We start from the raw sequence: 16,185 nt of genomic DNA on the forward strand, positions 1-16,185 counted from the left end.
ACAGCATTACAGCTCAGAGCAGAGCTGCTTCAGAAGTGAACCGGCCGCCTTTGATGGACTCGGCAGGTCGTGTCGTCAGCACGCGCTCACTCACGCACCAAACATGCACACACGCACGCAGCGCCTCGCTCACGTCAACGGTTTCCACTCCGGTTCGTCCCCCTGTGCTGCGCTTCCTGTCCGACGCGAGTCCTCACGTCGTCAGTCGGACCTTTTGGCCTACTTTCTAGAGCCTCCAGTTTGGCAGGAAGTGCCCTGCACATGCCCTGTCAGCCAGCTTCCTCCAAAAACAAAACCAACCAAGAGCTGTTAACTGTCAAGGAACTGGCAAACCACAAGCGTAATGCTGGGCTTTTAAACACGCTGGTGAGGACGCACGGGTTTAATGTGCTTTTAGGGTGAATCTGTCGGTTTTCATCCCATGTTTCTGCTCCTGGCTGAAAGAATCAGACGATGTGCGATGTGAGAGGTGTCAGCGAGTGGTCAGAAACACTAAAGTGGCAGCGGATGTCTGAGGAAGGCAGCTGTAGGCTAACAGGTTTGTCTTAACCGCTCTGTGAGGTGATGACATGTCAGTGTTTCTGCTGCTCCTGCGTAGCCAAAAGTTTTCTTTAATGTGCTAACAAAAACCATCTGTGAATCATCACATTGGGTTAACGCAGTCATGTTTTGGCATGTTGGCAAATACACCAGTTACATATAATTTTACATAACTCCACATGAAATTACCATCTCATAAAAATGCAGCAGTTTCCTGTCGACGTCGCCAACTGTTCAAAGACGACCGTAACCGTTGGCAACAGTTTTCACGGCTGATTTAGTTTGTGAGATGTGTTTTCTAATAAGGTGGCGTGCGAATGCTAACTGTGGCGGCAGCTCACGCTGTCCTCTCCACTCATTTAAAGGTTTAGGAACCTGCAAGTTGAGGAGGTTGACCAAACAGCTGGTCATTAAAGGTGCAGTCTGTAGGATTGCGTGGCATCTGAGGCTGCAGACTGCATCCGACTAAACACCCCTCATCTCACCCGTCCCCGTGGTGCAAACACAAGAAGTCCCCTGCAGAGACAGTGACTGGTTTGTCTGTTCTGGGCTACTGTAGAAACACGGTGGAGTCCACCACAGGACCCTCTTCCTCTTTAGATATAAAAGGTTCTTTTAAGGTTACAAACACACAACAATTCTCAGTTTCAGGTGATTATACACCAACGCAAACATAATCATTACTATTGTATTGCAGTTTCACGTGTTGCCGGGTGGCTTACGGTTCCACTATGACAAACTGGCCTCAGTCCTGACTCCACGTCTCGACACCTGATCCTTCCTTACAGTGAATGTGCAGATTACATTACAGTAAGTGCTCTGATGATGTGGGATGATGACATCACCGCCCGCCCACCTGACTCGTGCATTTCAGCCCCCTCAGATGAACAGTCGCTCGGTTTTTAACAGCGTCTGCGATTGTTTCAGGTTTCCTTCATGATCACTTAACGTTTGACTTCCCAGATCAGCCCCGTGATGACACCATCTTCACGGAAAAGACAGAGAAAAACCTTCGCTGCCCGCTGACCTCAACTGGCTCCAGCTTCTCTTTCATTTACAAAACCTTGTTTACATACACAGCCACCGGTTTCCAGGCTGGAACAAGGAAGTCCAGGTCCCTGGCACCTTCAGGCTTCCATGCTCACGTCAATGTTAACTTTTAGTTTTAATTAAAAAAACTGACCACAACAAAGCTGCAATGACACACTTATTTATCTGTAAATATGCAAGCACTGCTTAACTGCAACATGTCTGAGAGTTTTATGGCTTACTAATTCAAACTACATGGGGAAACCCCTAACACACACACACAAACCCACGCACACACAAACACACACACACACACACACACACACACAGGATCAGCCAATCACAGCCAACCCTGCCACCACACGGCGCCTCATTTGTAAAATTCAGCTCTATTCCATTTGAACAGTTTGAATTACATATAACACAAATGTCACTCAGCTCCCTCATTCATTCAGTCATTCATTCATTCATTCATTCATTCATTCATTTTCTCACTCACAGGCTTCCTCTCAAACTCACTCAGGCTACAAGTAAAAGTGAAGAGCACGTGCAGTGAAGCCCCCTCCTCCTCCTCCTCCTCCTCCACACACACACACACACACAGACACACACACACGTCTTCGCTCTTAAAGTATCATAAACAAACTCACGTTTCATCTTTTCTGCTCCCGCTGCAGTAAACAAACCTCCTTCTCCAGTCCAATGAGTGTGTGTACTGTACGTGTGTGTGTTTGTGTGTGGACAAAATGTAAAAGTTCCCTTTTATAGCATTGAGTATGACACATCACCTGAGTCATCAGCCCACGCTGGACAGCCACCACCCCCCTCCCCTCCCTCCCCCCCGTCTGATAAAGCCTCGCATTTCTTTGTTTGCTGAGGTGTTTTTCTGAATGAAGACAATTATAATAAAACACAACAGACTAATCAGAGAGATAAAACACCAAATTCAGCTAAATTCTCCTTCCCCTCCCCCTCCCTGCCTCTGCAGCCTTACTGTTTTCCCTTCCAAGATTTGGTTCATCATTTAGTTTTCTGTTTCCTGTTCACACGTCACACTGAGCTCAACGCCAAAGAAGAAAGACTCAAGAAGAAGAAAAGTGATGAGAGGACATTTAGCACATGATAAAGAAAGTTTTGAGCACTCAAATTTCTGCATATGTGTGTGTTTTTCAGAAACTGGAAGGAAAACATTAAACACCCAAACAGACTGAAGACATCCCAACAGGATGATCCGTTAATAATGAACACATGAAAGAGGATGAAGTGAAGTAAACAAAGATCCCCTTCCTCCTGTCACTGCGCTCAGCCGCGATGACTGGCCTCCTGAACCCCAGCTGTTACACCAGTTTACAAGTGGTCTGTGGTCACGCTGGGCAGCTCCCAGCCAGGCTTCCTGCCAGCAGTAAAGTTAATAAAAGCAACCTGAACAACCAAAACTGAGCCTGAACGAGAAGGAAATTTGGTGGTTTGAAAACATGTCACTCGCTTCCCTTTTTTTACTGCATGTTTGCTTTTGTGGAATTTCTGGAGTTTGGTAGAGCAGTGATTTTTGAATTTTATAACTTCCTGGCCCAGCGATGTGCTTGCCAAAACCAGAAAAAAGGAAACGTCATAAACAGTTGTGAAATTCTGCAGAGTTTAGATTTTACTCTTAAAGGATTTTTGTGTGATGCATGTTTGGGATCACGTCAGTTCCCCTCAGTGAAAGTCATCTCTGTAGGACGAAGACTCACGCTTTCCCATCCACCTCTGAAGCTGTAGCCTGAGCTGCTGTAGTCAGCGTCTTGTACCAAACACGAGGACGACGTCTTGTTAAGCCGTCCAGTCACGACACGGTTCACTCCTGCTGCTCTCATAGCATCGATTTCAGGGTTTCACTTCCTGAACCTCAGGTCATCATCGGTGTCAATGTTTGAAGCATTTCGGAAACAATTCTTATGATGAAATCCTGCAGTATTTCCCCTCTAATTTCTTTGTCAGATCGTGTGTGATTTCCAGTCTTTCCTACAGTGTGATTGTCCCAGAAAACCAGTCACAAGCAGGTTGTGTCCAGCAGTGAATTCTACATGGCTGCTGTCACCAAATGGTGTGTGAATAAGTAATATCTTAAGTCAATTCAGGACATGCTTTTTGGAGCGAATGTCAGTGTGACTTCGTACAAACAGCGAGAACGTCCACGTGTGGAGGAGGTTGGATTGGTGGGTCAGACGAACATCGGACTTTCCGGACGGGAGACGAGCGTTCATGTCCCGTCTGAGAACTTACTGTTGAGTTTCCATATTTTTTATGTAAGAATTTGAAACGCACATAAAAACATGGAGGTGTGTTGTGAATTGCTGATTGGTGTTAACCGCCACTTTGTTGTGGCTCAGTGAGCAGAAGGAAACGCGCTCATGAACAGGAGGCTAGCAGCTAACTAAGCTAAAGAGGCTGGCTAACTTTAGCCGTCAGCCGAGGAGGATGAGCGCCTCGTCTACGAGCAGACGCACGTCTCCTTCTGATCCTTCTGGATATGCTTGAGTAACCGGGTCACGACTTTTGGAAAGAGACGTTGCTGCTGGGTTTTTCAAATGTTCTTTTCTACAAGTGAATGTAGTGTCATGTAGTTCCATCATGTTCAAGAGAAGACAGACGTCGCTGATGGATGAATAGCCTTACACATGAGAGCTTTGAATTTGGGATGAACTGTCCCTTTAAATGTTGAATGCCCCAATTGCCTCATGCTTCAGTGCTGTTGACTTTTACACTAATTAACCAACACACACAAAATAAATCTTTCTCTGACGGCAGCCAAGCACTTTGAACTCCATGAACAGAAACAGAAACATGCTGAACATGGTTTAGCTGCCAGGTGTGGATGTTGTCGGCCAACTAAACACATTAACAGTTCATATTCACAGTCAACAGTTCACAGCAGCATTTAATGTGAACGGGTCCTTTTGATGGAAACCACATTGCCGGCAGCCTTACTCTTCCAACTGTTTCATCACTGCACATCATTTGTATGAATGGAAATTTTTGGAGACGTGATACAGTGTGAGCAGGTTCAACTTTTAAGAAAGTCAGTCCTGACTCACTTGGTTCAAGTGCCTCTGGGGTGAGAGCGTCAGCTAAAAAACTGGGCCGTTAGTAAACGCAGCATCGGTACCTCACACACACACACACACACACATACACATACACACACACTTCACTGGGCTTGTGTCAAAGCTGAGAAGGTTAACACTGAATCTGAAGGGTGACGCTGCAGTTTCCAAGAAGCTACTGGTTTCCTGCTTCTTACGAAATGTTTGTGATAACAAGAGTCCGACCACCACGATAAAGAACATTTCGCACACGAGGCCTGCATCCTGACACATTCAAACCCAATCCTGCATATGGTCGAACGTTGAACTGCTGAACTGCTGAACTTTGTGCCAGTGAAAGTGATGCACGGAAACAGAGGGAAGCACGTCATAACGGCTGCAATGCTGACTCGTCCTGCCTCCTTTTGTCATCACAGACACCCATGTGGGGTACGTTCTCAATAGCGGTTTTCACGGCCCCACTAATCATTTCCCCAGCCACCCACGTTCCGGATATCTTTTACTTTTGATCTGCTCCTCTCTCTGTCTGTCTCTCCCTCTCTTTTCTGGCCTCCGTTGAATGGAGGAATGTGAGGAATGCAGCAGTGAATGGGACAAGTGGGGGAGGCAGCATGCAAATGACTGACGGGTGCAGATTTTTCTTTTTTTTCTTTGGGGCTTACAGAAAGCAGGCAGAAAGTTTGAAGAACTGGCCGAAGGTGCTTTAATAACACTCAGTACTGGCAACAACAGAGCATGCTTGGGAAAATAAAAGCGTGAGATGATGCGAGCCAGCGCAGGCGTTAAAAGACACATTTTGAGACGCTCTGTCACAGATGGACTATTTTTAGGGATCAAACACTCTGCAGACTAAACTGCCACCAATTTAAACCATCACATTAGGCAGGAATTTGGCTTGGCGGCCAGACCACAGACAGATCTCTCCATTGACAATAGCTGAAGCGTGAAATCAAAGCGAAGACTGAAGTAACCGGCGTGTCAGTGCTTCCTGTAGGATCCCTCGAGGATGTGGGAGTTTGGTGGGTCTGTCTGAGACCTCCGGCATAACTCTGATCTCACTCCCATTCCAGGTTCCAGGAGGTTTGTATCATCATATATGGACGGTGATGTTGTGCAGCTGTGATTTTTTTCCATCCAAGACGGACATATGTTATGTTTTCCGTCTGCCCGTCAGCTCGAAAACGCACAGCTTTCTTCATCCTGTGGTGCAAACTTTCATGTTCTCTGACTGCATGGAAATCTGACGTTTTCACAGATGACGAAGAAGCATTAAGACGTGACGAGTAAAACATGACACTCCTGTAGTCTGCTGGCCTCTAGGAAAGGCAGTCGAACCTTCATATCGAACTACAAATGTACATGTTTATGATCCAACATCAGTATCACAACTGAGTAATAACTCAGAACTCAGGCATCTTGGCGAACCATCAGCATAGCTCCTGCTGATTGGTGGAGAGTTGCTGACAAGCTGAAAAGTCAAAGTATCACAAGGCTGTGTGTGTTTACATGCGCCAGTAAATCACACAAAGCCGTGCGTAACTCTGCAGATCAAAGGATTTTGTGTTTCGGTGGAAATGAACAGGTCAGAAGTGGCGTCAGCAGTGAGTGTGTGGTGCAGAGGCAGCTGCCCAAAAATGAAAGTGAATTAATGTGAGGAGAGAAAGCTGTGGAGTCATAAAGGGTAAAGGAGTCTTTATTCTTCACTTACTGCCATCATAAACTCACTGGCAGAAACTCAGCACGAAGGAATGCTAAGCAGCTTATTCACACTTTATTTTTATAAAATGTATTTTTGCAAACATACGGTGATAAATAACAGGAAACGTGTGGGCTATTCTATTAATAAAGATTTAAATAAACACAAGAAGGACATGGCCTCACACTTGACATTGCCAGAAATGAATTGGAGAAATATTTAGATTTGAAGCCGTAACACAGAACGTTTGGAGCACTTTGACCAACGCTTCAACACAATCCTTCAGCTCCGCTTTGGCTGCAGCCGAGCTTCGGAACCGGCTCGCAGGGCGATTTTCGCAGGTTCTCGTAGCTGGGAACCTCAGGAGGAACCATCGGTTTAGGCTGCCGAGGCTGATGGGAAAAAAAACAAGACACACACACATGAAAACACACACACACTTTAGACTACCGCAGTGAACCAAAGAAAAACCAAAAGTTTGATGGATACAAAATGGGTCTTGGTGTTATAGAAAGACTCGGCCCAAGTATTGTGATATTCAGGTCTTTATGGAGCTTTGCATGGGCTAGACTGGGCCAGTCTTGATGAACATGACTTGGATGAGAGGCCTCTTGAAGACTCTTGGATGGGAAGTGACATTTAACCAAATCCAATTGTGTTAGATTCAGTCTCCTTGAGATAGCTTTGACCTGCATAAATGAGAATATCCACAGATGAGGGGCCAAGCAGAAACCTGGAACACAGTCCCATGAGGAGGTGTGTGTGGATACTTCAGTCTATGTAGAAATATAGCAGTTCTTTCAATTTCACTGTATTTTGTCACATTTTCACTAAACCCACATGCCCACGTCAGCCAAGCATAAACACATTTGGACTTTCACTGTATATTTTTCAGAATTTTTCTCCATTGAAAATGTCCAAAACAGGTGGATGGAATCACACAAACGTCAGCCAATTCCTGGCCTCACGTTTGCCTTGTCCTCCCTGCCATTCATTAACTCTCCTGTCATGTCACATCCTGCCCCACAGTAACCCCGAAGCTCCTGCCGTTCGTCGTCACCTGATCTTCTCCTGCATGTTCAAACATGTTCCAACAAGCCCGAACATGAAAGACATCACCCTCTTCTTCCTGCTTCCTTTTCATCCATCCGTAAAATTTAACCTACTTTTCAAACGTAACGTGCACAGTAGGACAACAGTTAGTTAATGTTGTGTTTCTGATTGTCACACAGGTGGGAGATGCAGTTACTCATAACCTTAGGAGATACCTGGAGTTGGTCATAGTCAGAGGTGACGCTGCGGGTCCTCAGAGCGGTGTAGGTGTGCTCCCCCTTCACCTCAATCTTCTGAAAAATTACAAATAGAAAACAAAGGCATTTATTTATTAACCCAAGACTGAGCACTCACACACACTTGAAGACGCTGAACCCCTCCTTCACATTCACGAAACCAAACACAGTTGAAGTCGTTTGGGAACTGAAGCCGACTGACAGACGCGGATATGAATTCTTTCAAAGTTGTACACAATTAGTTGGACCTTTTCTCAAAGTGAAGGTTAACTGCAGTGGATGGACATGGACATGTTCTGTCTTTAAGGATGTGAGAGAGAAATATTACAAGCCAAGAATGTCAGAAAGAGGAAGCAAAAGGAAAGTAAACTGAGATTACGTCAGGTCACATCAATGATTTACAGCTGCAATGATGCAATGAGTGAAGTACAGGATTGCTGGGGTCCTCTTTATTATTAGTGAAAGACGCCTTCAGGTAAACAGACTCCAACACTGAAACGTTTCTCACACGTTTATGTGTCTGTAATCAGCGACTTTATTCTGTGATATTATTCAGTATTTGAACGTGACGAAACAGTCTGAGCCCAAAGCATTTTCAGCTGCCTCTCACGGCCTTCACCCAACAAATGGTGTGGGAGTCCTGCACTTTGCACGCCAACCGTCTAAATAAAAGTCTTCTCTGAACCTAGTCATCCAGGCAGCAGTGACGTTACGTTATTAGCTGTTACGTTATTTGTTGTGCGTAAACATCCCTTCTGGGATACGGGGTTGTGGTTTCGTCATGCGTGTTTACATTTCCTGTCGAGTAGAGACTCATGAAAACTGAAATATCATATGTTTAAAGATTAGTCAGCCCGACTTCCTGCTTCGGCGAAACAGCGAGGATGAGGATGTCTGTGAGACGAGACCAGACAGTGACGTGCCAAGGATGTCAAAGCTCCTTATCTGATCTGCTGTATGTGTGCTGTATGGGGGATCATTTCACACATTGACTCGTCAGTCAATTCCTCTGTTTGAAGTGAAAAATTCCTCTTACCTTCAGCCTCCTGGAAAGACTTGGCAGGAGAAAAAGAAAGAAAAACAAACACATGAAGAATGTCACCCAGAACTACTTGGAAAAATATTCATTGCCAGCACCGCCATGTAGATAAATTGCACCAGCATTTTCAAGAACCGTGACTAATAATTAAACCAAACAATCTTGGCATCACATTAGGAAAATCCAGACTTTCCCTGAATGCAACATGTTGCCTCTGAAACAACACTTTCACCTGCAGAGCAGATACTGAGGAGGGAAACGAGAGCGTCAGGATGACCACATTCTTACCTTTTGTATTTGTACACGTCAACAACAACCGTCAGGAAGTAGAGGACCAACACCACTCCACATATAATGTAGGGAATCAGCACGAGTGAATCGCCGCTGCCTGGAAAACAGAAGTCAAACGTGACCTCACACAGTTGGATTATTAAAATGACTTTCTCAAGTTTCTTAAAAAAAACTGCATTTGCTTTTCTTCAGCTTTCATTTCTGTAATTTCCCAGAATGCCTTCCTCTTTCCAGCGAATAAAAATTCTGTACGTCTGCCCAGTTTAATAACTCATCACCAGTATGTTATGTTGTGGTCCATTAATTCTTATGAGGGTTTCAAAATGAGTTCCGTCTCTTGTGGACGTTTTCAGTTTGTCGCTTTGCTCCACTTTCCTTTCTAGCTTTACTTTGCCTCACTTCCCTTCATCTGACCCTCCTTCACTTCTAAACTGATTAAACTTAAACGTACACAAAATTTTAAGGAGATGCCAAAGATGAACTGCAAGTTAACAGTTAATAAATGACTGACTCAAATTTTACAGCATTGCTAATAATTAGTTAATGATTAGTTAAATAAGAAAAGCGAGGAAGGAATCAGGAATTGCTTGACAATCGATGAATTCTCATGAAGCATCTCCCCAATAATTAATAAAATAATGATGAGTTACAAGAGACCAAACTGGGAGATGAATGAATCATTAGGAATTGATCCTATAGCAGTGAATCGATCAGTGGTGGTTCTGATCAACTCTGAACCAGCTCCTGAGCAGCTCAGACTCATTCATTAATAATTACTTTAACATCTGGCGAAGCATAATGCTGAGTCGTTAAGCAGCCCCTCAGCCCCTCACCATCATCTCATCATTAATCACCGTTAAGTAAGATCTGTGACTCCACTTGACTCCACTCATCTCACTCCACCTTTATGCTACCTTTCCGCTCTTAAAGTTCACTTTACAGCTTTAGGTCACAACTTGTCACATCTCGTCTCTAAACCAAAAACGCTCTCAGGAGGACAGACTCTGTGGCTTGTTGTGCTGGATTTTACTGTAGTTTCCCTCCTTGTTTACATTCACTTTGTCTCAGATGGATCCTAACATCAGCAGGCGGTGACTCGTTATCCAGTGAAATGTATTTGCTGACTGCTTCTGAATCATAAGTCGTGACTTGCAGTGCAGTTCCAGAGGACCGGAGTAATTCTGCCGTGACGGCGCATTGGAGTCAGGAGCAAACGGCTCATTTGTGTTAGAGGTTTACCTGTCGTGGCATTGACCTCCAGGGACACTGGTCTGGACCTCTGAGAGCCCCTCTTTGTCTGAGCCTCGCACAGATACACCCCGCTGTCCGTCTGACGGACCGTTAGGACCAGCGTTTCTCCTTCGCCCTTTTTAATCAGCTGTGATGAGGAGAGGAGATAAATGCTCAGGTTAAAGTAAAGTGAGGCCAGTTTTTAGGGAGAAATAAAGAACAAAAGAAGCTTCTGTGGACATGCTGATCCAGTGGAAACCCACTGTGACGTCACCCACTGGTTTGTGTGCTGCTGTTCTGAAGCCTCCAGTTTGACTGTGGGGTTTTTTGGAGCCAGAAGCAACCGCATTTGGACAACAAGATGGATGGGAAGGACAAGCATTGCTAAGCCTCTATCCTCTATCTGATGGACCTGGCCGAGACTTGTCACAAGGTCGTGGTCTGTTTGACTCTGAATGGGTGCATCACGTACAAAATGAACATCATGCTGTAGTAAAGAAGACTTGAAACTGGAGACTGAGGCCATAAACTCATCAGGAAAGCGTTTGCTGTTCATTGAGGTCATACATCAAGTCATCAAGTGGGACGTTGGCTCATTTGCTCATAAACTCACATACAATCAGACTTCTGTTTGAAATCAGTGAAGTCGCCCCCTGCTGGCCATTAGATAGAATGCAAACTCAGTTCACTATTTACACTGTGTTTGGTGTTAATCCAACATGAGATTAATATATTCCAGTCCTTTCCAAAGTTGTGGGATTGGGTCGAAGTCAGGGACACACTGAGTGAATAAAATAATCAAAAAACCAAGCACAGCACAGTAGGTTCTGTGTTACCTTTCCATCATAGGCTCTGTACCAGGTGTAGACGCTCACAGGGGGGTTGGCATCACTCGAACAGGTAAAGATCACACTGTGCCCCTCGGGAACAGGACCAGAAGTGCTGAGCGTTGCCACCGTGAATCTGGGAGCGTCTGCGGGAAACCGGACGGTGAAATCAGGTAAGCACCAAGTCTTGAAATCCTCTTAAGTACTGGAGTTTAGTGTAATTTTTAAGTATTTTACATCAGTTTATGCATTTTCAGCATTTCAGCTCCATTTTCCTTCTACTCCACGACAGTTCAGAGGCAGGTATTGTTCTTTTCACTCCACTACACGTATTCAATGATATGCAATTAGTAATATAAATCACAATCAACGAATAAATGATGATGTATTATTGTAGGTTTATATGACTTGAATATGAATGTAGACTCAAGGGGACAGACTGCACTGCCTGCAGTAACAATAGCACTTTGTGTCGTGTGTACTTGAGTACACTTGAGGTGTTCGTACTTCCTTCAACACCAGTTACAACAAGTTCAGCTCTTCAAACACTGACTGGTTAGAGAGAAGCTTCCGTCTGAGCAGAGAAAGAAGAAAATCCCCCTCAGTCACTCAGACGAATTTCATGCTGAAACAAGTCAAAAATGCTCTGCTGTGTCTAACACACTCGTGTGACAGGCAATAAATCAGTCAGTGCGAGAGGCAGGGAAGGAGAGAATCAGTTCTTAATATCTGCTTATCATTCAGTTGTTCACAGATAAAACAACCAAAATATTTTAACTTCTGATGCAAAATAAGCAACTTTTCAGGGTTACCTTTTGTTTAATGTGTGTGTAAACCTAAGACTGATTTTTCTGATGAGAAATGTGTCCGTTTTAAAGGAAATAAACTGTTCTTTGTACGTCTTTGTTATTTTCTGAATCATCTCATCACCAGTAATGATTTTCAGAACACTAACTGAAGTGAAAGTACAAAAGCTCTTGGTGAAGTAACCGTCCTGTACATCCACTTAAGTAAAAGTACATGAGTATTATCTGTAAATGTACTTAAAGTGTCAAAGGTAAAAGCGTGTGTAATACATCGTCACTGATGTACTATTACTCTGTCTTACATTGTTAGATTCTTAATATTAAAGCATCAGTGTGTATGTCGCATTTTACATAAACTCTCTCTTCTTCTTTTTTCTCTTAAGGATATTCTGAAGAATATTGTTTCATCTGGTGTCAGGGCTGTCAGCAGGGGGCGCTGTGGGGCTCTCCCCGCCTCTGCGTGGCTCGTATCAATGCAGAGAAACACTGAGTGTCTCACACAGGACGCTGAGCGTCTGAGTGGCTGCAGACGGCTGCGTGCTGCCCCCTTTTGTCAGCGGGTAGGACACTGAGCAGGTGATGTTCTGGTTGTGATGGTCGGCTGAGGCGTTGAAGGTCAGCGAGGACGTCATGATCATCTGTTGGTTCTCATCCTGATTTTGCAAAAGGAGAAAGAAGAAACCAAAACAAACAAACAAACAAACAACAAAATAAAGCTGAAATGTGAACTAAAACACAGTACGTCCTAACTGAGTGTCACAATCTGTTAAACTGTGAAAATCGAAATAATCTTAGATCTAAAAAGGGATGATAATTCAGATGCTGTAAAAGAACAGTGAAGCAAGAAGTACTCCGATTCTTTGTGATACCCCACTGTAGAAGTACTGCATCAGAGGTAAATGTACTACAACCCAAAAACATATAAAAGATGTGAAAATAAACTTAGGAGTTATGTAGATTGTGGTGCTTGATTGACATCATATTAACATCACGACTCACACAAAACAGCAGTGAAGCTCATTTTAACAACTTAATATGAATTTGGGTAAATTTAGTAAATTACAAATACTTCACATAAATTCTGACGTGATGCATCACCTGGTGTATCTGAGTCTTCTCCTGCCTGGAGGAGTCTCGGGGCAGCCAGGTGATGGAGGGGGGCAGGACGGAGCAGGGAGCTGGGACTGAGCACCGCAGACTCACCTGAGCCCCCTCAGGCGCCTGACTCACAGAGCTCAGCAGGGGAGGAGACGGGCCTGCCACCAAACATTCAGACAACCCACCCCCAACGTTTAGGGAACGGTTAAGGTTGAAACACGAGGACAACGTCTGCCTTTGGTCACCTCATCCATTCGTACCTGGCTGAATGACGATTCTGACCCCTTCAGCGAAAGTGAACTTAAAGGTCTCCATACAGTCCAGCCTGAAGAAGTACAAGTCGCTGTTGTTCTCTTGGAGGTCGTGGAACATCGTGGTGCAGTTCTTCCTCGCTATGTCCCCGACTATTCGCCCCTAAAAGAGTTTTGAGAGCAGTTAGTCCAAAATCCACAGGGCCCCGACTTGGCTCAGGGGTCCCTGGGCTCACAGGGGGCTACTGGGACACAAAGTTCTGGTTCTGTTCTTTAACATGTCTGATTGTCTCATCAGGTCTTATACTTTTTACATTTCTATCCATTTGTAAAGCTCCAGTGTCCCTGTTTTGTTTTTCTTCATACCAGGACTCACCAAACAGCTACAAACAGCGGCTTTGCATTCTTCAAAGAATTTCCCTTCGGGGGTAAATAAAGGAATTCTGATTCTGATTCTTTAAATGATGCGTTTTGCATCACCAGATGATGAAAACGAAGAGACAGACGACCTACTTTGATGGCGTTACTGCTGGGACTGCGTGCATTGAAGACAGAAGGTCCGGTCAGGCTTCCTTTGTTCCAAACTGCACCGTCTGTGCAGATGTTCCTTTGATAATTACTGGGGACCTCGAAACGACATGCGACTGTGACACAGGAGCCACTGATACCCATGATGCTTTGGGGCAGCATCACATCCCAGGTCGCACAAAAGACCCCTGGAGAGGCAAACACGCAAGCACAGATTCATCCAGGTGAGGCGACGAAGCAAAGGCACAGAAGTGTTTCTCCTTTGCGTATTAGCTTAACTGTCAGACGAGGAGCAAAGCTTTCATTTGGAAACGAACAAACAAAAAAGAAGCTCCAGCTCTTCAAAATCTGTTACATGAGCAACAAGGGAACTACCGACCTTGCATCAGAGCGATGAGCAAAGCGACTGCCGCCAGACCAACACCCATCTCGAAGTTTAAAGTTTGCATCCAAGATGACTAACTGGACGTTTAAACAAACAAACAACGACAACAAGAGAGAGAGAGAGACAGAAAATTAGAGAATCAGATCACTAACAGGTAAACGTGTGAAAGAATGGCAGTTAATTTAGTCAGACAGTACAGCTCAAAGACCAATCGGCTCCTCTGCTTTTGCCCCACAGCCAACAAACACTTCAAGAAATAAAAAATAAAAGTCACACGAGAACATTTTGAAGAGCGAGATGCAAAACGGAAAGTTCATGTTCGTGTTCAAGCACATCATCGTTAAAGTTTAGCAGTAAGAAGATGTCACAGCTAAACTGAAATCTGGAGAATCTCAGTTCTCAGTTTTAACTGATATAAATGCTGTTCTGTCATTTTAAACACACACACACACACATGTTCATACACACATTCATACACTGCATCACTACCTGCCAAATGATCACGAGCGGTTCATCCGAAGCAGATTTCTGAGTGTGTGTGTGAAAGAGGAAGTGATGGAGTGTCTGTCTGTGTCAAAGCTGTGAGATTTTTGCAATCCTGTGATGATGTTGTCAAAGTGTTGGCTCATCCAAAGGAACATCAAAGCAGATTTTCCAAGTGTCCTTCAGCTACACTGCCACAGACAGCCACAGACAGCCACAGACAGCCATAGACAGCCATAGACAGTCACAGACAGCCATGTTCTGAGATGTCTGTTATGATGCTCAACCTGTGGCTCATATTCTGTTCTTCCTCTTGCCAAAGCCCGTGTGGCCGCTCCAGCAGCTGTGGTTATGGCAGCTAGCAGTGGTGGGCCGTCAGGGCCAGCAAGGCCTTCTCTGCTGGCCCTGACACTAACCCGAGACACAGAACCCTCAGGTTTCCGAGGCAGATACTTCAGTGGAGGTGAGGTAGATCTAAGCTCTGTAAGTGTAATTCCGTTAATCTGTAAAGATGCAAAGCTGCACATTTGTTTTCTCTGCACACTGAAAAAGATTTAACAAGTTTTCAAAAAGTGCCGAATCACAAAGAGACAACTTCTCTTTCTGCCACCAGGGGGCAGCATAAGCAGGAGAATCAGACACCACACAAACACACACAAACACACAGACTGCTGGTTTCAATCTCATGACGATTTTGATGAAGGACTTCCTTTCATCAGGTGAGGAGAGGACGCAGGTGAGGCCCAGTCCAGAACATTCTGTTAAATCACGTTCCCCTCCGACTCTTCTGCCTTTTGTCAGATGTTCCTCTTGGACACAGTGAATACCTGATCTACAGAGGGATGGCAGCGATTCTTTCTTTCTTTCTTTCTGTTTCTTACAAACAGTTTCATTTTGTATCTGACACGAACTGCTGCGTCTTCATGCTGGTAAAGGGAAATGAAAAAGAACATGAAGAACTAAAGGTTTCTTGTTCAAATGAAATCTGATTTCTGATTTAGGGGATATTTCAGTGATTTCAGTTCTGCTCACTCGACTGGCTGAGGGGCCAGTGAAAGAAGGACTTGACTTGAAAGAAGAAACAAAACAAAGCGAAGTGCTTAACAGATGTGGAGGGGAACAACACGGCGGCTCCTGTTGTTTTCTCTTCACACTGTGTTCTGTGGGGCTCGTTCTTTTACATTTTTAAAGTGTTATTTTTCAAAGGAACATCTAGAACATTTCCATTTCATTTCATTGATGCTGAATAATACAAAGAGCTGATTATTGGTTGAAAAGTACAGTCTGAAAACACTTCCAGCCATTTATTTGTTTTTATGATTATTACTTGATAGGAATGAGTTGCATTTGCAGCTTGTCTGAGTTTGTCATAAACTCAATACAACAAAATGAGGTTGCAGTCAAGTTCAATTAACTTTGACCTTTTAAATAAACATCAAAAATCTTCATGGGCAAAAAATGGGTGATTTTTTGTATTATTATTTTTTTTTTTTTGGTGAAAATCAGTTCAAGTAGACAACATGTGGAGTAAATGAGGATGGTGTGAAGAGATGCTGTCCTAACACAAGGTCGACGTTCCTCTTAGGAGGAATCTGATTGGCTGACGA

The 16,185-nt window shown here is 44.3% G+C and overlaps 1 protein-coding gene across 2 annotated transcripts; it reads right to left on the minus strand.

Annotated features, from left to right (window-relative positions):
* Positions 1–6,038: 6,038 nt before the first annotated feature.
* On the minus strand, positions 6,039–14,713 carry si:ch211-171h4.5 (sialoadhesin). 2 transcript variants are annotated; one of them, XM_046418330.1, is made up of 12 exons: positions 14,585–14,713; positions 14,090–14,172; positions 13,696–13,898; positions 13,192–13,345; positions 12,932–13,089; positions 12,333–12,486; positions 11,037–11,173; positions 10,210–10,348; positions 8,968–9,067; positions 8,677–8,686; positions 7,620–7,697; positions 6,039–6,743 (listed from the first exon to the last, which is right to left on the minus strand). In XM_046418330.1, exons 2-12 carry the CDS (start codon positions 14,157–14,159, stop codon positions 6,621–6,623), a joined length of 1,326 nt encoding a protein of 441 aa, XP_046274286.1. In that variant the 5' UTR covers positions 14,160–14,172; positions 14,585–14,713; the 3' UTR covers positions 6,039–6,620. The 2 variants fall into 2 exon arrangements, with proteins under 2 accessions (XP_046274286.1, XP_046274285.1); XM_046418329.1 differs by having other exon boundaries at positions 6,042–6,743; positions 8,677–8,695; positions 14,585–14,712.
* Positions 14,714–16,185: the final 1,472 nt, after the last annotated feature.

Source organism: Scatophagus argus, chromosome 17 (assembly GCF_020382885.2).
Source record: "Scatophagus argus isolate fScaArg1 chromosome 17, fScaArg1.pri, whole genome shotgun sequence".
In the NCBI taxonomy this organism is placed as follows: domain Eukaryota; kingdom Metazoa; phylum Chordata; class Actinopteri; family Scatophagidae; genus Scatophagus; species Scatophagus argus.

Excerpts from the sequence above, each read along its gene's own strand:
- si:ch211-171h4.5 (XM_046418329.1), bottom strand. The coding sequence starts at position 14,159 with ATGCAAACTTTAAACTTCGAGATGGGTGTTGGTCTGGCGGCAGTCGCT. Across the intron at positions 10,349-11,036 it reads ACAGAGCCTATGATGGAAAG|CTGATTAAAAAGGGCGAAGG; the intron begins GTAACACAGAAC and ends TCCTCATCACAG. Across the intron at positions 6,744-7,619 it reads CTGACTATGACCAACTCCAG|CCTCGGCAGCCTAAACCGAT; the intron begins GTATCTCCTAAG and ends TTTTCCCATCAG.